Source organism: Poecile atricapillus, chromosome 11, assembly GCF_030490865.1.
Source record: "Poecile atricapillus isolate bPoeAtr1 chromosome 11, bPoeAtr1.hap1, whole genome shotgun sequence".
Classification (NCBI taxonomy): domain Eukaryota; kingdom Metazoa; phylum Chordata; class Aves; order Passeriformes; family Paridae; genus Poecile; species Poecile atricapillus.
Window position 1 is genome coordinate 14,316,346 of NC_081259.1, and position 22,282 is coordinate 14,338,627.

The 22,282-nt window shown below is 40.9% G+C and overlaps 1 protein-coding gene across 2 annotated transcripts; it reads left to right on the forward strand.

Annotated features, from left to right (window-relative positions):
* The first annotated feature begins 2,717 nt into the window (after positions 1 to 2,717).
* FAM81A (family with sequence similarity 81 member A) lies at positions 2,718 to 21,958 on the forward strand. Of its 2 annotated transcripts, XM_058847237.1 has the most exons (10): positions 2,718 to 2,880; positions 5,065 to 5,456; positions 6,776 to 6,843; positions 8,073 to 8,346; positions 9,123 to 9,241; positions 14,018 to 14,147; positions 15,286 to 15,392; positions 16,455 to 16,590; positions 16,962 to 17,157; positions 17,558 to 21,958. In XM_058847237.1, the coding sequence occupies exons 3-10, from the start codon at positions 6,797 to 6,799 to the stop codon at positions 17,695 to 17,697; spliced, it is 1,149 nt and encodes a 382-aa protein (XP_058703220.1). In that variant the 5' UTR covers positions 2,718 to 2,880; positions 5,065 to 5,456; positions 6,776 to 6,796; the 3' UTR covers positions 17,698 to 21,958. The 2 variants fall into 2 exon arrangements, with proteins under 2 accessions (XP_058703220.1, XP_058703221.1); XM_058847238.1 differs by lacking the exon at positions 5,065 to 5,456 and having other exon boundaries at positions 2,724 to 2,880.
* Positions 21,959 to 22,282: the final 324 nt, after the last annotated feature.

A 22,282-nucleotide genomic window follows, 5' to 3' on the forward strand; every position in this document is an offset into this window, starting at 1 on the left:
CTCTCTGTGCCTAATAAAATTTCTTCTTTCCTCTCTGTTGCTGACCTCAATTGAGAGCAGCATTCCTGTTCAGAAAACATGCCCTGAAAGTGTTCAACATGTCCATCCAAAGTACCACTGCAATAAAAAGCACAGCAACAGTCACCAGCCTTTTTACATCCACTGCTTGGTTTGAGGCCTTTTGAGGAAAAATAGCACATGTCTCTCTCTTTCACTCTGGATCTTACCAAGAGAAGCCTCAGATGTAAGAGATACTTAGAATTCATGGAGCTGAATTTTTCTCCAACTGCAAATCAAAACGTATGAATAATGCTGTTATTTGCAAAGCTGGTATAAACCTGGAAGAAGTCCACAAAGACTTGGTAACCGAGGAGTTCTGCCTCCTGTGTTTTGTGACTGAATTCAGTTAAGCATAATACATTCAAAACAACAAAATTACAAGGGTTATTTTTTTTTCCGTCAGAGGGAGATTATTTGCAACCTTACACAAGCTTTTAAGATGAAAACTTTATGCTGTGATGGGCAACCTGATCCAACACCAAAATTAGCCTTGCTGTGAGCAGGGAGTTGGACCATATTCCCTCTAAGGTCCCTTCCAGCCTAAACTGTTTTCTTCTGTAGTTCTGGGATTCTTTAAGTGGGGCTCAATTAATGAGTGAGGTACTTGAAGACTCCAGAATAAATTAATATTATTGACGTTGTACCTTGATAAAAATATTGTGATAGTAATTTGCCATTAAGAAAATAAATTTACATGTTCCGTATGAATTTCACTGAAGATGTAATTATATAAAATACAATAGGTTAGTACTGCTTTAGTTAGAAAGATCAAGAAAATTATACAAGTACAAAAAATAATGATCTCTGATAACACAAGAAGAAAAGAGCTTCTGTGTAGGTCAAACCAAAGACCACTCAAATCCTGGTGATGTGGATGCCTTGGAAAGAGTGTAAGAACAGACAAGAATTTGTCCTGTCCCTATCTCTTGGCCTCCACTATTGTCAGAGAAGGCCCAGAGGGAGAGAGCAGGCTGAGAGCTGAGCATGGAGGTACATTTTAATGTTATTTTCAAGATGGCAGTAGGAGATAAAAATGTTATATTTTAAAATTAAAATAACTTCAATTGATTTACTTTAACAATTTGCTTTCAAGCCCTATTCTGCAGATGTACATACTCAAGACAATACTGGCTATCTGAACAGTCCTTTAGCAGGGAAAAACCACTAGACAGGTGCACACAAACTACACAGGACATGAAGTTAGTCTAGATATTTGCCAGGTCAGGGAATACAGCTGTGTACATCAGTAAACCAGAGCAAGTTCAGCAGAGCCCAGTGAGATGGTTGGAAGCTGGATCCCCGAGGATGCAGGGCCTGCTCAGCCTGATGAAAACAGGCTTTGGGGGACCTGGCAGGGCCCTCCAATATCTATGATGAAGTCATCAAGAAGGCAAATCCAGACTCTCATAGTGGTGCATGGTGGGAAGACAACAATACAAATGTAAACAAGAGAGGTTCAGACTAGGTATAAAGAAAATGTTCTTTCCTCAGCAGCCAACAAGCATGAGAACAGGCTGTCCATTGAAGCTGGACAGTCTCCATCCTTGGCAGTTTTCAAGAGCAGGCTGGATAAAACCCTGAACAACTACATTTGGCCTCATCAGTCACCTCACATGGAGCAGGACGTTGGACAAGCATGCTCCTGAGGTTCACTGTAAGGTGAATTATCCTACAGCCTTATGACTTTTATTTCATAGTTTTCAAAGCACCTATGGCATGTGTTCTCTCTGGCCTGATCCTTTGATGTGGGAATTACTTTAAAATAAATAGGTCAATCAGAGTGTGGATTCAGACTTGCTTTTTACAATAGAGTGTGCATGGTATAATCATTTTATCCTTCACATCTACCAGATCCCTAGTCCTGCAATGGTTTTCCTATACAATGGTACGGGATGTCTCACGAATTTTAACTAAAATCAGAGACAATTTGCTATTTCAGAGTGAACTGGTGCAGTAAGTTCTTCTCAGATTTCACTTACACTTTGTTTACCCAAGGTGGTTGTATCAAAGTCCAAGGAATGACACAAGCAGGAAACAAAAGTGAAGGCAGACACACCCTGTGTGACTTTGTTTTTCCAGTAATACTTTCTCTTAGCTGACACGCCTCTGCTGTGCAAGCAGATGGATCTTATTTGCTGTGATATATGAAGTTTTTCTGAAGCTGCATGCTAGCTCTCGTTTGAAAATGTAACATGGAAATTTTATAAACGAGACTAATATTTGTCATTGATTTTAATGATGTTGTGTTCTGACAGGCTTTGATATAAGCTCTGGAAAATCTCATGCTTTCAGTCATCCTCTCGGCTCTTTCGCACCACCAGAAACTCGGAGTCACCGCCGTTCGTCACCACCGAACTTTGTGTCTGGAGGCCGGCGTTTGCCGGCGCGGGCACGGCCCCCGCTCCGTCCCCCCCGCTCGTCCCCCGTGCCGCAGGGAGCGCCGCTGTTGGCGGGGCCCTTCCCCAGGATCGGGCACTGCCGTGGCGGAGCTGCGAGGAGGGGGCGATGCGAAGGGCTCCCCCCGCCAGGGCGGCAGCGCGTTCCCATGGTGACGGCGTCCTGGCAACCGCTCCCGCTCCCGCAGCCCGGCCTGCGGCGGCCGCCCCGCTTCCAGCCGCTCCCATCCCATCCCATCCGCTCCGCTCCGCGCAGCCGGCCGGGAGGGCGGGCGGACGGAGCCCCGGCCGCGCACCGGCGGTCACGGCGCTCGGGAACGGCCGCTCCCGCGGCAGCAGCGCGCCCGGAGCGGAGCGGGGCTCGGCTGGCGGCGGGGATGCGCGGGAGCGGCGGGCAGCCCTGCCCTGCCCTGAGCCAGCACCGGTGAGTGAGCGCGGAGGCTGTCCCGGCTCTGTTCCCCGTGTTGCATGGCCACAGAGTGGTGTCTGCACCGCGGTGTCCTGTCGGCTGTCGTACACCCCGTGTCCCCGCAACCTTCGCCGCACCCACCGGTGACCCCCGCATCGCGGGGCCGGGACCCCCGGCGGGGCCGAGCCGCGGGCAGGGCAGGGCAGGGCAGGGCAGGGCAGGGCAGGGCAGGGCAGGGCAGGGCAGAGCGCTCGGCCTGCCACCGGCGGTGCTCCGCCGCGATCCCCCCGCTCACGGCCGCTCGGCACGGGCCGGCACCGGGGCCGATCGCGCTATTTCTCCAGAGGGCCCCTGGCCCGGCTCGGAGCCCCCGGCCCGGCTCGGAGCCCCCGGCCCGGCTCGGAGCCCCCCGGTCCGGCTCGGAGCCCCCAGCCTGGCTCGGAGCCCCCGGCCCGGCTCGGAGCCCCCGGCCCGGCTCGGAGCCCCCCGGTCCGGCTCGGAGCCCCCAGCCTGGCTCGGAGCCCCCGGCCCGGCTCGGAGCCCCCCGGCCCGGCTCGGAGCCCCGCACGGTCACGGCGCTGCCGGGGTTGCCCCTCGGCGCGCATCGCCCAGCTCGTGTTCACGGGCGCCTCGGGGCTCCCGGGGGCTCAGCACGGCTCCGGCTCTCCCGGGCTCTCCCGGGCTCTGCCGGGCTCTGCCGGGCTCTCCCGGGTTCTGACCCATCCCTTTGCTCAGCTGCAGCACAGACACTTTTCCGCTTACTCCGAAGCGTTGCCCCAGCGCACTTCGGAGTAACACCGGGAAGGATCTGGCGGCTGCCGGGGCGGTGCCGTCACGCTCCCCGTGCAACAACCAAAGCGGTTTCTATTTTAAGAAAAAAAGAGTGATTAAAGTGTTTGCCTAGGCAGGTATTTCAGTCTGCTTTGGTTCCCGTGTGACTTGTGGCAAGTCACATAGCCCGCCCCGTGCTTCACTTCCCTACCAGCAACAGAAGGAAATTATAGTTTCAGGGATAATAATGCTTCCTACCTCACAGGCATGTTGTGAGAATGAACGTGAAAAACACTCCGAGGTGCGCAGACATTACAGCATTAGTTGTAGGTTATCATGGAAGATGGGGAACAGAACACTACAGATATGATTGCCCTTCAAAACAGGAGAAACAGAGAACCCACAGAAAATAAACAAGCGAGGCAGTCTGAGAAGTGGGGAAGGGAAGCCACAGCACAAATAGCAAGGAGTGAACTGCACATTGCTAGAAGTGTCTCTTCATCAGGTCCCATGGATGGTTTTTTTTTTCAAGCTTTCACACATCTTATGTCAGTGATTTAAAGAAACACTAAGGAAGCACCCCACATTTGTATGGAAAACCTGCCTTAAGTATCATGTGAACTGTTATTTTTGGCAATCAGGCAATATTGTTTACAAATAGGAAAAAACTTATCTTGTCCATGTGACAAGCATATTTGGAATATTCAGTAACTTAAATCAGTCAACCTAAATTTACTAGGTTAATATATCATAACTTAAATTGCTTATAGCAGTATCAAGCAGGAAACATCATCAATTAAAAAAAAAATAAATAAGCACCCATAACCAGTATTTCAACTGGTATCTTACTTGATCCCAGTTTATTGCCACTGAAAGAGGTATGTGAAATTATACTCCTCTGAATCTAAGTATCAGAAAATCTTACAGTTTCTATTTACTACTCTAAGTTGGTATTACACTAATAGAGAAGGAATTTGTCATTAGTTCTGACATCTATTTGTTTATTGCAAGTATTTCCAAACTGCAGGAAAGTTTTGTACAACTGCCAATCAAGGTCTTAGATCCTTTCTGGCTGTTGGATCAGGTCAAGAAATCTGATATCTGATGATGAGATGCTTCACCAGATACTGAGCAAAGAGAAATGAATGAGAAGTTAATTTGTGTAACTTTTGTTTCATATCCACACTTACTCCGGATCTTTGCATTTAGCTGCATTTCTTATGGTAGACTGGCAGAAAGAGTTAAGACTTGGCTCAAACCTGTGCTTAGTTTGCTGCAAACATTATTTTCCAATTGATAATAAATGGGTACTAAAGGCTGTGAGACTAAAGCACTGTTTGGCTGTGTTTTGTAAGGTGTTTTTCACTAAATTTCACTAAGATGCTGTTAGAGGTATGAAACTTTAATACTCCTTCTTTGTTTTTCTAGGTAGCATCCAGTGCTTTGCTGCTGCAGTGCACAATAGCTCTTCCCAAATAAGTGGGCTAACTCCTGCACTAACAGCTCAATTGTGCTTAAAAGCTGCAATGCATCAAGACCTTTAAAATGTGTTAAGGCCCAGAGATCTCAGGCCCACTGAGAGCTGGGTGCCTGGTGGTGTGACCTGGTGCAATCTGGTGGTGTGAGCAGGAGGGACCCCTCGCAGAGTGCTGGCATTCCTTAAAAATCCAGCAACTGGGAAATGATGAGTGTGAGGAACAGACTGCAGAACTGGACATTCAGTGTCTGTGCAGGACTTTGAATGCAGAAGTCACCACAATGATGCCAAGCTCTTATACTGTGCTTTTTACTTATAGCCATGTAAGAACCTAAACAAGGAGGTAGGTATGGTTATCTCTCTTACATGTAGGGAAACTGAGTCATTACTCATGGAAATAACTTGTCCAAAGTCAATGGGATCAGAAATTGTGGAAGGAATTCAATTCAGACCTTCTGAATTCCTGTCTGGTGTCACTGCTGCTCAGCAACCCAGCTTCTCTTAAAACTGTTTTTTTTCTAATTTGTAGTTTCCGAAGCACCGTGCTATAAATAGAACACACACACTGTGACAATGTTTGCTCTCTGCTTTCAGGCAGTGCTTTCATACATTTCTAAAGCACAAACATGCTTTGTATTTTGAGATCTCAAACAGGTAGCCCTATTGCTTCTTCACTATCAATATTCAACTATTGTATTTCCATAACTCCATCTTTCTCAGATTGCACAGGATTTCATCAGCAATTGGAAACTTCTTTTCATACATCAGTCTTTATTTTTCAGTGAGGATTTTAGGTTCCCAAGGAGATCAGGCTCAGGCCATACTACTTCTCTTTATACTTAAAAATGTTTATTTGTTTTATGTAGGGGAGATCAGTTGGATTGACTGAGACTAATATATTTTTCATTAATTTCTGTTAGCAGACAAAGCTGCTGAGACAGGTACTGGTCTCACAGTAAGACACTAAAATATCTCTCTGAAGCTATTTAATAGACCTACTCTGCTGTAATGTCTGTCACAGTCTGGCTGGCTGTGTCGAAAAATTAAAACCAGAATTTATGTTCTTACCACAGAAGAATTTACTTACAATATTGTGGTCATTAAGATTTGAAGACAAATTAATACAAGACTCAATTTTGATAAACTATGCTGATGTCACACATTTTATTTAGGTTTCTGATTGCCAATGCTTTTATGAGAAAAATATCTTACCCCTAATAATCTGCTGTCATGAAACACCTGTATTTGATTATCCAGTCAATATTTTCTTAAGTTTTATGATCATCCTGTAGACCTTACTTTATTATTCATTGATTAATGATGTCAGACACCAGTAGAAGATTGGGGACAAGGACTTTGTTTATCTCTGCCCTGCCAAACCAGTTTTGTGGGTCAACAGCAGATTTCGGTTTCAATGCTGTCAACCTTGTCTTTTCAAGAGTATCATTTTCACTATTAAAAGCTTTCTAGCAGTTTTTAGTCTTCATTCTTTTGTATTAATTTTTATTTGCATTTATTGCATTAGCAATATTTGAATGCCAAGATCACTGGTGTCAGCATAATATTACCCTTTACTTAAAGGTGCACTGAAAGCAAAAGCTTTAAGTCATTTCAGTACCAGATATAACCTATTCAATAATTCAATCTGTACTTTTTCAACAGACATAAATTATTGACCAGAGAATGGCCCACCGAAGCCCAATCTTCCCAACTCTTGCCCCTTCTGAAAGGTACAGTGTGGAATATAAAAGCAAAAATCTTTGTATTGCAGAGTATTATGTATCTCTTAATGCCCTATATACAGTAATGCTGTGACCTGGGACTTTGACATTAGTGTGCAAAGCAAAGTGAAATACCATGGACATTCGAATCATAGCCCAAATCGCAAGTCCTTACTCAGCTTTTACTTAGCCATTTCCCAAAGAAATTAAATAGCTTAAATCTCACTGACTAGAAGTCCAAGAACACTTTAGCCAGTGTTCAAAGAGTGTGGAATGAGTTGTGAAAACACAGAGGCAAAAGTGGCCTGTGTTGGAATCCTCATCCATCGCTATCAATATCATCATGGTCAAACTGAACTGCTAATTTGGCTCATTAACAGGAAACAACATGAGAATTCACAGTAGAAAACAGAGTTCCAAAGAGAGGTTGAACTTGTATCCTCCACTTATGCTTCTGAAAATGTTGTTTCCTTTACAGAATATAGTGGCAGGAAAAGGTTGCATGCATTAGGAGCCTCACTTTATTGCTTTCAGCACCCATGAGCTCCACTGCTTTCCATGGGAGCTATGCAGTGCAGAGCACTCTTCAAAAATCTAGGTAATTATTCAAGGTACCCTAATCTAAGCTATTTTGAAGGGAAACTTAGCTTCTAAGACTCTGAGAAGCTTGTCATAATATTGGTCTCACCCCAGTTTCTATGCCCATGTATGCTCCTGTCCAGTTTGCAGGGGAACAAGCTTCTGTATGGTATTACAGGGTAGCTATAGAGACAGAAAAGGGATTGACACAAGCTACTCCTTTTTAATCCTGATCTGTTTTCATTTAATTTATAATACCTACCTTCCTTCAAATGTTACAGCTTTGATTAAGCCTGAAAATTGTAAAGACAAATAACATTACTTTTGAAACTCAGTAGAAGGGTTTGAATTTGGATCCTTAATCAAATCACAGTTCTGATTTGTAACTACTTTTATTATGCTAATGTCCTTTTCTTATAATCTTATGCTTTTGTAAACTTCCTTAAAGAGTATGAAAAAAAGCCTGACCTGCCTTTGCACAAGACCCACCGTAGCCAACACATCACCCCCTTATTTGTAGCAGTGGGTGCTCTCTCTGGGAGTATTTTGGGGCTTCTCTCCAGCACTGCCAGTACTCAGTGTTCCACCATCTCCAATGCAAAGGCACTGCAGAGTTTGGTGTGAGAACTTAACAAGGTGTGGATATTGTTCCCCTCTAGACGGGTCCGAAACATCCCTCTGCACAGCCAGGCACTGACAGCGGTCCCGCTGGCATCCGCCAGCCTGGTGGATCAGCTGGAGGACAGAATCCTGAGCCATGAGAAAACAACAGCGGCTCTTGTGGAACACGCTTTTCGCATTAAGGAGGACATTGTTTCCACGCTGCACAGAATGCAGAACAAAGGGGGGGGTGACCGGTTGGCAAGGCAACTCCTGGAGGAACACATCCGAAACATAACAGCGATAGTGAGGCAGCTCAATCGGGACATCGAGGTATGGCAAGAATGTTGCACAGCACTAATGCCATCTCAGCTACTTATTGCTTCTAATTTCCCAACAAAGTTTACCACAGGATAAGTAAAGGTCAGACAAGGTCTGAAGATCCTGTAAGCTTATAAATTGTTTTTACAACTTGAAAAAGTGTTTGCAAATTACATAATTCTTTGGTGGCTATGAAAATAGCACAGGATATTAGCATATAAACACAGGAGCCTTTGTGGTTCTAATAAGCTTGCTTTCAAAAGCTGCACTGGAAAATCTTGAAAAAATGAATTAATGCGACACTAATACCCAGCTCAACTTCAGTCCAAAGGCTGTGCTGTATAAACAGTAGGAAATGCCTTCGCTGTAGAATAAACTTTCGTTCCCTTCCGACTCACTGACGACACGAAGTAACCAAACCCAAGAGCTCATTTTTATGACCTAATGGTAGGCAGACACATGACTTCATGTCTGACCTCTGCTGCAGTGAACAACACGGGTGTGGTGGGGAAAACAAAAGGGAAAAAAAAATAAATTGTCTCCATTTCACTGTCAAGTTATACTTTATATATATTATGGTAGTTGCGTGCAAATTGGACACTAATAATAAGAAATAATGGAATACCTAAAAGGTATCTGGTTTAGTACATTACAAGACAAAGCTTTGAATAAAGTAATAATAAAATGGTATCTGAGGATACTGAATTACTGAAAAATAATGAGTGACATTTAAAGTGTACATTAAATGTGACATACTGAGTTTTTATTTGCATATGAATGCTCTGTAGATGCTGCAGGAGCAGATACGTGTCAGAGACAATCTCAGCTATGGAACAAATTCTACCCTGAAGAGTCTTGAAATGCGGCAGCTTTCTGGCCTAGGAGATCTTCGGGGAAGAGTCGCAAGGTAAAAATCCCCACAGAACTGTGTTTTGGGGGCTGGCTAATCTTGTTTTAATGCTGAAGTATTAATGATAATGGGTTGAATTCAACTTTGGCAAAATTCCAAGGATAATTTTTCTCTGTGTTTTCAAGGAAATGAATAATAATAACTTCCATTCCAGCATTATATATTAATTTGACAATATCATCCTTAATTCCTAAAATTCCTGAAATTAGTTCTAAATCAATTACTTCAAATTCCCTGGGAATTTGGATTTGGTTCAGCTTTTCAAAAGTACCGTGGTTAGACTCATGTGTCTTTGAAACACGTTAATTAGCACAATTATAAAGGCAGCACGGAACAATCTGCACTTGTGAAGAACAAAATAGTTGCACATTTTTGCATATATTTTAGAAGTAAAAATCTGCACATTCAGTTAGTGGTTAGCCATATTAAATCCCACATGGGCTACATGACACATAAGGAACAGAAAACTGGGCAATAAGAGAGGTTTTACAGGCTCCAGGTTACAATTGTGTGGCCACACAGACTTCAGTTGTGCCATCAACACATTTACAAGCCCCAGCACAACAACATTTGCTTAAGTGCCTGTAAGGTTGAACATGAAAGACAAAGGATATGTACAGCTACAGGAAAAGGACATAACCTGGCCTACTGCTGCTTGGGTAATAACTTTGGTGGAGTTATACTTGTCCTGAATTTGACCTCTTGTCTATATTGTACAGGTAATTTTGCTTCCTTTTCTGCACATCACCTGATTTAGTGATAACTTTCAACAGCATACAGAAATAATCAGAGAGGGATTTTCACTGAAATAAGGTTTTCTCATAAATTACTCAATTGTCTGTAACTTTCATAGCTCATTTTGTAGAAAATACTTTAGAGAGTATTCAAAAAGGATTAAACATTTAGCAAGTTATGCACTATCCTTTAGGAAACACAAATGAACTGGTTTATTTTTTTCACATCAGAAAATTGATGGAAAAACCTTATTGAGAGATATGCATACACATATCTATCCTGCTGAGAAATCCCCCCAGAATCCCATGCTTAGATCTTCCTGCTTCTTTCTATAAAATACTTTGAGATCATAGCACATCCTGAGAGGGGTTCTCTGTGGAGCAGCACTGTTACTGACACCTTGGGAGGCAAAATGTGGTGCCTTTGCCCTTAGTCAGGGAACTCAGGAGAAGAAACTTGTGCTGGTGTGGGTGTCACTGCAGGGCCCTGTCCTGGCCCAAGTACTGGGTGTGGGATGGTGGGGATGGGCACAGGCTGTGCCAGGGCTTCTTCCCTTATTTCCTTAGGACCACCCTTGCCCTGTGCCTGGGCTGCAACTTATCTGCAAATTGCATGAGATTATACCCTTGTGCCTTATGTCAGACTGTGTGATGAATGCAGGTTATTTGTATTCATTCCTCTAAGAGAATCAGTTTATTGCCTTTTAATTGCTACCTTCCATTCTGCATCCTATGCTTCTATTCAGCATGCTCTCTACAAAAAAAAAAACAAACCAAAAAACCCCAAACAAACAAAAAACAAAACAAAAAAACCCCCACTTCCCTTTATCAGAAAGCAATTTAAAGCACTGGTCCATAAGAGAAAGCTATTTGCCTTTATTAACAAACATATTCTACTTTGAAATTAGTGTTCCAGTGAATAATGATCGTAGCACTAGCTGGAGATAATGGTCAAGAGAGTAGTTTGTTGTGCCTTTGGCACAATACAGAGACTTTCCCTGAGATAAACACCTTTTGATTACTTTAGCCAATGCTCCTTATATAAAATACACTTTACTCACCTAATGTACTTTTAACTCCAGTGGTGCTAGCTTCCAGATGAGTGCAGAGTGAAACATTAGAAACACGATCAAGTTTCTGTGGGTTACCAACTTCCTGTGCATCAGCTTTCAGCCACAGGGAAGGTACATTGAGATGCTCAGGCTGCAGCAGCTCTGAGTACTGTGTTTGCTCCAGGCTGGCAGCATGCAGAAGGACAGTGGAAATCAATTTAGACAGTAAATCCCACAGCCTGAGCCCTTTGTCATGTAATAACTTTAGTGTCCATCTTAGGATTCTGGCCAAATTTCACTTCCAGTAATTTCATGCATACTAAACACCTTGTTCAAGTTCAGTATTGGAGAGAAGGGTGTTTATTTCCTAACACCAGCTGTTCTGTAACATGTCAGTATATCATCAAACAACTGTCTCAATATTTCTTGAGGGCTGGTGCTGTTAATGATGGGAATAAGGGATCCCTACATGCACATGCAGCTCCAAACCACGCTGCCCACAGCCCTGCAGGAGAGAGATTCCAACATATCTCACTCACATCACAGAATCAACTCATTGCTATCAGAAGATGACAGAATATACATTACATCTCGTGCCTCTGGATCCTTTCTCAATAAGCATAGTTTACTGATGAATTTGTAAAGCGTTATCACAGCCCTGAATGATTGCTAAAAATCAGCATTATTATTAACTTTAAGAAAAAAATATTACCACTATAAAATTCAGTGACATATTTAGCAGAAAGTTAGATTAAAGCCAGTAGATCAAATCTCCAGCCTCCTGTCCTTTGTGTTCTCAATTTTATATTATACAGATTTACCAATTCTTTTTTCTAGTGATAAAAGATCATAAAATTCATTAGTGCCTTATCATTTATTTAGAAAATTACTTGTGGATGATGAGCATTTGTCTGGAAAGTTTAAATCCAGGAGGCTGGTTGGAATGATAGCAGTAGCTCTTCATAAAAGAAGATCTCACTCTTCCTGAGAGCAGAAACATCCAGAGAAATGGCAACTATATATGTTCAATTGTGCCTACTTTGCATATAGAGATGACTTTTTTTATCTACATTATAGAACTGATTCATTTCAGACAACCTGGACTCATTACACGTAGGCAGATTTTCCTGCTTCACAGATGATGAGTCTGATGCATCTGGGCTGCACCACATTGATGAACTCCCCAAAAACAATCAATGTGCTGCTCTCTGGCCCAGGCTTTTGATTTCTTTGATGCTGAACACTAACATCTTCTTCCAAACCAATAATGTGCTTGTGAGTGAGTATGACAGACATAGGAGATAAACCAAGATAATCTGATCTATGCATACCAGGCGGACATTAAATTCACAGTCACATAGTCAGAATTTTAATGTTTCAGTTACCATGGAACTACATGGACCCTTTGACCACGTAACTGAATTCCATGAAGGAGAGAGATGCTCTGTGATGAAACCCAAAACACTAATTTATTTAAAAAAAATTACAGGTGCTTTCTGATTACATTTGCTTCAGTATTTTCAAAGCTGTTGCTTTTTATATTTTCTGCCATGCTTCAGAAAAACAAAACTAACCATTTTTTGGAGCCCACAACCTTTTGGTGACCAGATTCAAGATGATTCCATTCCTCTGATTCTCTCTGATTGCAACAATGTGGAGAGATTTGGCTTCTCTCATCTTTCTAAAGAAACAGCCTGATTGTGAGCCCTACAAGCTTTTCACTGCTATGTAAATCTTAGCCAGGCTTCCTGCAGATATTACTAAAGGGTCTCACAATACTGAACTGCTACAATAGAAGTTAATTTCATCAAGTTTTATAATGCCTGTGTGCTATTTTACATGCTATTTTACATTACTGATTATTTTCATATTGAAACTGTATTATAATAATAAGCAGAAGCTCCATTTGTCATTTTAGCTGTGAGTTTCCCTTCATGTTTAATGATAATGGCACTTCCTGTAAGTGAGTGATGAAAATGCATGTTGAAATGGAAGCCTTCAAACTGAAATGTGACTAAAAAGATGACAAAGTGTGTCATTGGTTTAGATAATGACTTAACATGCCTCAGCTTGTTCCATTTTACTGCCTTTTTTTCGCTCAAATTGTAACTGCTGTCTGTTCTTCACCAGTTTCTTATATCAAATTTGGTAACATTGATGATTACGTATTTTCCTTAGCAAAAAAATATATATATGACTCATACTTCACAGAGGTCTTACTCCTGAAATCACAGTACTCATATTTTTACAGCTCAGTTAATGTCCTCACTGCATTACTGTAGATGAAATCCACCTGATCAAATTATTTTTAAAATCTGGTAGAAACACACATGTTCTATAGCATATTTATCCTGGAAATGTTACAGCATCAAGAAATGTTCCAATGTGAAGAAAGAAAACAACAATTATTATGTTCCAGAACTTCATTTTATAGCCTTTTCTGAGACAAAATTGCCATTGCTTTCAATGACAATTTATTTATTCACCTAAATAAAGACTAAGAACCATAAAATTTGCCCCACATTGTTAACTACACATATTAGCTGTATACTACTATTTCACAAATAAAATTGTAAAGCTACAATAATGAAAAAATGGTCCACAGTTATTTAGGCTACTCATCGTGTAGGGGAACTCATACACACCTTATCAGATATCTTCTGGAGTATAACAAAAGGACACGGAAATTAAATTCTGTATCTTTGCATTTCTGATGTGATTTTTCTGAGTGATAACACAGCCTACCCATTTCATGTCAGTGCCAACAACAATGGGATTTGTGTATCAGACTATTTGACCTCGAGGCCTATTTGGGAGCACTCTGCTGAACACTATGAGATGTATTACCATTCTTACAGGCTCAAAGACATTTCTTCCCTAGCCAGCCAGGAATTCCACAGAAATGGCCAGTACAAAATGAATAATTTAAAAAGCCTGGACTTTATGTTCTGTTTGGCTGGTGCTTTGTTTTTTATCTATTCAAACAGGTGTGATGCTGGGTTAGCCAGGCTGTCTGCAGAGCATAAAATTACCTATGAAAGACTTCAGAGTCTAAGTAAAGACCAACACACCTCCAAGCTGATCTTAGAATCTAAAATCAAAGAGGCAGAAATACAGGTATGGTATTTAGACCAAGGCAATCCCTGTACAGGTAAGAGTTCAAGTCTGATTTACACAGACTCCATTACTGTTAATTATTATCCTGGGAGGTCATAGATTTACAAATGGAGAGGTGTATCAGCTCACAGTCCTTATTACATTGACCATTGGTGCCTAGATGCATTACTGTGCTGCTCTAACTGCAAAAGGTCCTTAATTTCTGCCTGCAGCATGCTGTGTAGAAGGGATTAGTATGTAAAGGCACATGCTCAACAAAACCACAACAATGCAAGCCTCTGCGTCTTTCACTGTACGTTTTGGCCTTCCCAGGATGATCCTATATGTATTTGAACACAATTTTTGAAGGTCTGCAAAACAAAACTGGCTTTGGGTTCTGTGAATCCATTAATCTGTCTGTCAGGTTTCTCTTCCATTGGGTTTGAGAATGGAAGTGAGCACTAGATACAAGCAGAGACTTGGAGATATGAAGAATCCTTTTCCTTAATGTCACATCTCAAGGCCTTCCTATTTTCTTGGTCAACAAAAGTATTTTACATCTTCATTTTGCGGTAGGTAAATAGCTAAAATCCACTTTGCCTTTCTCAGAAGCCTCAGTGTAGTACATCAGCATGCCAGGAGCATGTTGTCATACCTCTTGCAGTGAACCAGAATAGTATGCTTTGAGAAAGTGGGATGGTTGTTTTGGTGACAAATATCCTCTTGTAGTAATCACCTCTCCCCAGTTAAAGCCAGCACTTCTACCCCTGCAGCAGCCCTCATACACAAAGGGATGGAGCACATCCCTCAGTAGTGGTGGAGTGCTTCAGCACTTGTTTATTCTGATTGTGTAGCAACTTGGAGATGTATGGATCATGCAAATTCAGCTGTCTCTAGGGGGGATCAGGCAGAGATTCTCAAGTCGAAGCTATTCACATCATTTAAGGCAAAAATAATTACAGTTTTCAAAATGCTGATACTTTCATACTGAGAGATAGTATATTTTCATGATAAAGTAAAACATGCATATTCAATAATTTTTGAAATGTTAGCAGAAGTGAGCTCTCTGTGAGACCTCCTTTACTGTTATGAAAATGTCCCCAGTGAAACTGTGATGAAATGCTGTTGAAAAAATAGTAAATTCTGAATTTTGTTTCAGATTTCTCATCTGCTGAGCAGAGTAGAGCAATCAATAATACAACAAGAAGCAAAGCTGAAGATTGCCTACAAAGAGAGCAACCAACAGCTGCAAGTCCTGGACACAAAGTGCGTGCCTGGGAAGCCTTGCTGCTGCTGTGTACCTTGGGAGTAGGGCCTCAGTCTTCCCAGTCTGACTGGTGTAATCTTCAGGCCTATAAAAGCAGGAACCTCTATGAATTTGTGTGTTTGCTCCACAGATACTACAAAGTCTGACTGAGGTCAAGAGGGAATTGCTTTCACCAAGAATTCTGCCCCTAATGTGGTTAGGCAATTTTGAAAAGTTGATTTAGTTCCCAGTTAAGTATTCAGGCAGAACTTGTATTAAAGGACACAACTGAGGGTTTTTATCAGAGTGTCCTGGTGCCTTTCTGCAAGAGCTGTCCAAGCTGGAGGTGGCTGTCCAGAGCGAGGGAAAAAGTTCCAATGAAACAAGCAGGAAGCAAAGCACAGCTCTCACAGAGTTCTACTGCTTTAAACTGGCTTCAAACATGAATATAACTGAAATACCTAAATTATTAGTGATCAGGTACTCTGTACTACCCAACATTACATGGGGTCATTATATTCGATTCAGATGTTAACTCCAATCCAGGCATTTCACTCAGTAGCAGCTCTTGTATAAGCCATCACATCCTGGTTTCTTATCTCTGTCCCCATGCAATCCAGGTTTCACATGTTCACTGGAGAAAAGAAACAGTTTCACTGGCATGATTGGTTGATGTAAAGCTGGTGTGGGTATAGGCAATGTAAGTGGAGCTACAGCATTGTCACCAGAATTTTGGTGGCTGCCAAATCTTTGCTCGGATTTAATACATATGGACATAAAGTTTATAATCTGAATGGATGACCATATTCTGTTTTCAATGTCAAAGTGAATTTTCATCTGCTATGATTCAAATTTTGTAATGTGTTTCATAATAATTTGCTGTGAACTTTGACCTTCATTTTCTAAACTAATGTTACCTTATCCAGTTTAATAGCCTTAAAATTCAAAGGCTCACCTTAATATGGTGTGAACAATGCATTAAATTGCCATTTTGTGTTTTTCTGAACATGTTTATAAAAAAAGTCACTGTTGAATGACTTGTTCTTCTCTTTTGTATCTGCTGATCTCTATTGTGCTCCTAGATTAAAAGATGCTGTTGAGGAGCTCAGCAATCAGATTTTGTCTGCACGGAGCTGGTTGGAACAGGAACATGGAAGGACTGAAAAAGAGCTCGTACAAAAAATTGACCAACTCTCCCTGACTTTTAAGGAAAGCACTGTAAGTTTTATTCAGATGTCCTTTAATACTCCTCCAGAAGCATTCAAAAGAATTATTAATAAATAAGATGATGTAATTGAAATATTATTTGTGTGAAATTTTCAGATAGCCTCAGAATTTGCCTAAGTCTCTTCATTGATATCAAGTGTAATACCTACAACCTGAGAATCTTTAAATGAATCTGGTCACTGCTAAATAGATCAGTATTTTAACCTACACTAATCAAGTAATTGGAAATGATTTTATGAAAAATTGTAATTCCTTACATTTTGAATTCCAGATAACAGATGATTAATCAGTATATATTTCATATTTTTAAAAGGCCACTGTTATTCTACATGAAGAGTTAATAATTAAAATTATTTTCCCAGGAAATGAGTGAGAGAGGTATTGAGATGAAATTCAACCAAATGGCAGAGAAAATTGAGAGAATAGAAGAAATGCAGAAGATAACCATGGAAGCACATGAAGCAAAACAGACTGAAGAAAAGATAAATATTCGCATTATCAAACTTCAAAATGAGATAAACGAAGATATAAAAGAAATGAAAGCTGAAGTCAACGCTGGTAGGACCATAGTTATCCAGTTCTTTATTCTGAATTGTGGTGATAGTGAACAATGGATACTAATGCAAAATGTCTTTGCTTGTATCAAAGTAGTTTAAATACTTTTGGGGCAGATGTAATGGCTACACCTGTGGCATTAAGAAGGATTTCCATTAAGTGCAAAAAGCAGAGCAATAAGGGGTGACCACCAGTTTAGAAGTATTCTCCCCAGAGCAGGCACAGCCATAGCTGGGCTGCCATCAGGGCATTTCTGCCATCGGCACAGTTACATCCCTTTTCCTTCAGAACTTCTGCTGTGTTCCTAAGGCAGAGCAGAGCATTATGGAAGTGCATTCTGATAGCAATGATGTAATACTCTTGTTCCTCATGATGAACTAATGTCATTCTCACCTACAATTAGGGTTTGCAGCTATCTATGAGAGCATTGGGTCTCTACGGCAAGTTCTAGAAGCCAAAATGAAGCTGGACAGAGATGAGCTACAGAAGCAGATCCACCAAATGAAGCAGGAGGTTCCAAGGTGGGGAGAGGCTGGACCATGACTGCAAGATTTTGTCTGAGAGATTAGTGTTTACCTGGCTACTAGGCAGACTCTAGTGTTGTTCCAATTTGTAATGCCAATTACCTGCATGTACCAAATGACATGCTGCTGCTGCTGCTGCTGCTGCTGCTGCTGCTGCTGCTGCTGCTGCTGCTGCTGCACAGGTGAATTTACTTACTGCTCACAGCAGTAAATGCAAGCTGTTCATGGATAACTGGCAATGAGCCTTCTGAGCTGAGGTGCTGCTTTGCCACTGCACTACTCCTGTTGCTGTCAGGAAATTTAGCACTGTGTAAAACTGGAGTAATGCATTGGTAAAGTTGGCACCTAGTTTGCTAAAGGCATTCCAGTTTTGCAGTCTTGATCAGGCAGCTATATGCTTTTATATGCACCTGCACCCCTCCACCTTTAAAAACAAAAGGCAAGTTGCTATCATTTGTTTCATATGAATTTGGCAAGGTTCTCCACCTTGACACAAATTACTTAGTTGAAATCAGTGAACATTTTTACAGTGACTTTCTCTACTATTGACTTCTTGGGAAGACAGAATTGGCACTGAACAGACTAATCTTCAAAATCTAGACACCATCAGAAGATCTTTGTTTAGGTTTGCAAATATCCTGTGTGTGAAAACTAGGTAGTGTTACATAATGTAGTTGTAACTAATATGGTTCATAAACAACATAAGAAACTTAACTTATATGGTCTTAAGTATTGTAACCTTCTAAAATTAATAGCCAAGAGGAGCTGACACAAGGGAAAAGATGTATATAGAGTATTTTTACTGGGCATATGTTCCTGTGATTTGCTTCATTATCTTGATAAAAACTTAGAAAGGTTTGAGAACTAAAGAGAAGGTGATGATTTAACCTAGTCTGGAGATTGTAATGTAAAATAAAATGCAGTTTATGATTTCCTTAGAAATTTTCATTGAAGTAAAAAAATTTATTCATCATATTTAAGTAGTCTTTAATAGTTTAGCAGGCTCAAATCGCTAATTGCATTCACATTATTGCCAGATAATAATTTCTATTCCCAGAAGAGATTGCATAATGAAAATCAGCACCCATGTGGCATATTATCTAGATAAGAAAAAAATATATGTTGTTTTTACTTCTTGATTCATAGCATGATATATTGCTTCTCATGTTTGTAAGTCATGCAGGATTAAACCCTCATGAAAAATAAGACTTTATCCATCATCCTACTAATTTATACTATTAATAGTAATTAATATACAAAAATAATATTAATTCACAGAATTTACAGCACTGTTAACCTAAATAAATTAATGTAGGATATCTCTACACTGCCCTTAATAAACCTTTCATTCAGCTAGTATTGGAAAAACATATTTTGATTTAGAAAATCAGTGGCAAATCTCACTTCCATAAAAGACATTTTGGTCCACAGAGTCACCATATATAAAACAAACAAAGAATTAAAAAACTGCTTCAAGAATTTAGTCATTAACTTCAGTAAGTCAGTGTAGAGTAAAAATCAAGTAAATGCATACATCTTTACAGGATTATATTCAAGTTTATATTCACTTCCTCTATAGTTGAAAGTCATTGAAGTCTCAAAGGCACATTAAGCATTTGCAGCTTTGCCTTGCAGTGCTCTCTGACACAAACCAGGAATACCAGAGGCAGTTTTGTTATCATCCATGTCCTGTGACACATATTTACAATGGCACCTGAGGGGAAAGCCCAGTTCCCTAAAGGAGATAATTAAATGCTTGTAGATATTTCTCAGGAATTGTCTCCAAAATTCAATCTTACTTCATGCATGTATTCTTATCTATCCTTAAATATTTAGCCATGTGCAGTAGAAATGCTATCACTGGTGTTTTATTAAAAAAAACCCCAAACAGTAACAAAGAGAGAAATGGAAAGTGACAGACCAAAACCAGAATAATTCTTATATTTTGTAATTGGAAGTCTGTACCTGAGAAAATCTGGTATGATATGAAGAGCATAGAAGGAATCAGAAACAATTTATATAGGACTTTAATAATCTGTTTCTCTTGTAAAAATCTCGTATGATTGATCCAGATATACAACAACACATGAAACCCAATCCAATTTTACCTTTTCTGTCTTAAAAATATTTTTTTCCTAAATCTCAGCTAAAGCAAATAAGTAAAAGCCCAAATAAAATAATATCAACCTACTGCCAAGCAGTGTCTTCAAGCCATAAAGTGCTAAGTGGAGGGAGGCCCAGGGCCAGCCATGTCTCATGGGCATTGTCTGCCAGGGAGTGCTCATATGTGCTGAGTCCTTCTAGGGACAATTTAGAGTTGTTTCTGAGGGTTCTCTGATCATCTTAACATGTAAGGGCAAAATCCTCTCCTCAGACCCAGCACCCCCTCAGGGGAACAACTGTGAAGCCACAGGACAGTGCTGCAGACACTGATCTGTGGAAGCTTGATTTTGCCAAACAGAAACTGATTCTGACCCACAGAGATCCTGTAAAGCCAAAAAGAAGGGAACAGCAGTGCTTGAAACCAGAGCTGCCCCTATTTTTTCCTTCTAAGCTGGTGTCCAATGGGATTTTTGTGTTCCAGTCCTTCAGGGACACCAGGGTCCACTTTTGATGGTGGAATAATGTGCTTTCTTTGTTCAGCACAAGTACTCATGCTATGAATCTCAGGTTTCTGCACCAAGTTCAAGCCTGCCAAGGCCACAAAAGGAACGAGGTAGTGTTTGTGTGGATGGCACTTGAGCAACAGAATGAGACTTGGGAAAGTATAATACTAAATGTGCACAAAGTACTATTTAAATCACAAAGTTCACTGACACAACCATAAACCCTCTGAAGGAAGGACTGGGAGGAGCCTTAGGAAGTCACCTGCTCCACCTCTCCACTCTGAAATAGATCCAACTCTACCTAAAATATTTGTCATAGACACTTCTGTAACTTGCTTATAACAGTCTTTTAAGAATAAGCCATTGATTAATGCAGTTTGTTCCACTGCTTAAAGAAGATTGCCTTGCCACCCAAACACCTAAACTAGGACAAGACATAATAGCCTTAAATTTCAAGCACAGAGGACACAAAACCTAGTTTATTACATTGTTTCCTGCATGTTCATTAGTTATTTAAGGCAATCTGTGTATAACACATGATTCAAATGAAGCTTCACAGGGATATTTGCACAATATTTCTTAATTTTCTTTTCCTTCCTACTTTCATATAAAACACACCAAACCAGCAACACCCAGCCCAAAGAAACCACCACCACAAAACCACCAAAACAGCCAAAAGCAGACCACTTAAAACTCCTGAAGTTTTAAAATCTTCCTTTTGTCAGCTATTTCATGTGCATGAGGCTTAAATCACTTGTGGTGTGCAGACCATACTGTTCAGTCAGCTGTGTAGCACATACTGAGTGTCATAAGTTAAACCCACTGGAAAATGTTTAACTGGGGTTTTACATGGGGCTTACATGGCTTTTACATTAGCATGTGGTAACACAGTAGAACCATGGTTCCGTGCAGTGAGGGACTTGGCTGGAATCAGAATTATGTCAGTAATTACAGAACAATTGTGCTGTTTATACTCATTAAACAAACCAAAGGAATGGTGCCAGGAAGAAGTTTAAAGGATGACCCTAACTCCCACATGCAGTTGTTTACGTAGTAAGTTTTGTGTTGTGGATACTTTATATTGTGGATATCTTTGTCATTACAATCTGATATAGCTCAATAGACAGTTGCCATGTTAGAGAAAAGCAGTGTGAATGATAATGAAGAGCATTGTATTCCTGTAACATCAATTTAAACGGAAAGTCAAAACTTCCTTTTCTCAATTTCTGTTTTGTGTTCCACCTCCACGAGCATCTGGCCATCTGGGGCAGAATGTTCTCTGTATGCAAGAATTAAAGTGCTCATTAGACATGTTTTCCAATAATGAAAACGTCTAATAAGACACGGATGACAATCGGATGAACCCCTCCTATGTGTAGGGGAGGAATTCCTCCTGTGACACTCCCCACGCTGTAAGAAATTCGGAGGCAAATTTGGAAGAAACCAAGGAAATTGGGCTGGCGGTCTCTCCTCAATTTGCCACAGGGTGTCACTGTTACTCTTGGCAAGTGAAGGACGGGTCTCACTGTACCTGTGTGATCCATAGATGCTGCAATCCCACTGGGACGGGGCTGAAAGTATTTACCATGTACTTTGACAAAAGGAAAAAAAAAAAAGAATATTCTAAAGACGTCACTCTGTAAAATCACAATAAAATAAAATAATTAAATAAAATATTGTGAGAGTGTGATGCTCCTTTAGACAACATGCTGTCTGAGGACCAAAGCTCCCTGCTCTCTGCTGCCTGCTCTGTTAGCAGAACTCTGGTCAACACAAACCATTAGAAGACCCCAAACAAAGTCCCAAACCCAGAAAAAAAAATCGGGAACAGTTCTAAAGCACTAGATCCTAAATAATGTACAGCTGAAAGAGCAGTGTGCCTTGCACACTGCTGCAGACATGCAGAAGAGGCTCCTCCAGCACTGCCTCCTGCTCTGAGACTGGGCTGAAAGAGCACAGGATAACCTCAACACTTACTACAGAGATGAAGCTCTGAGC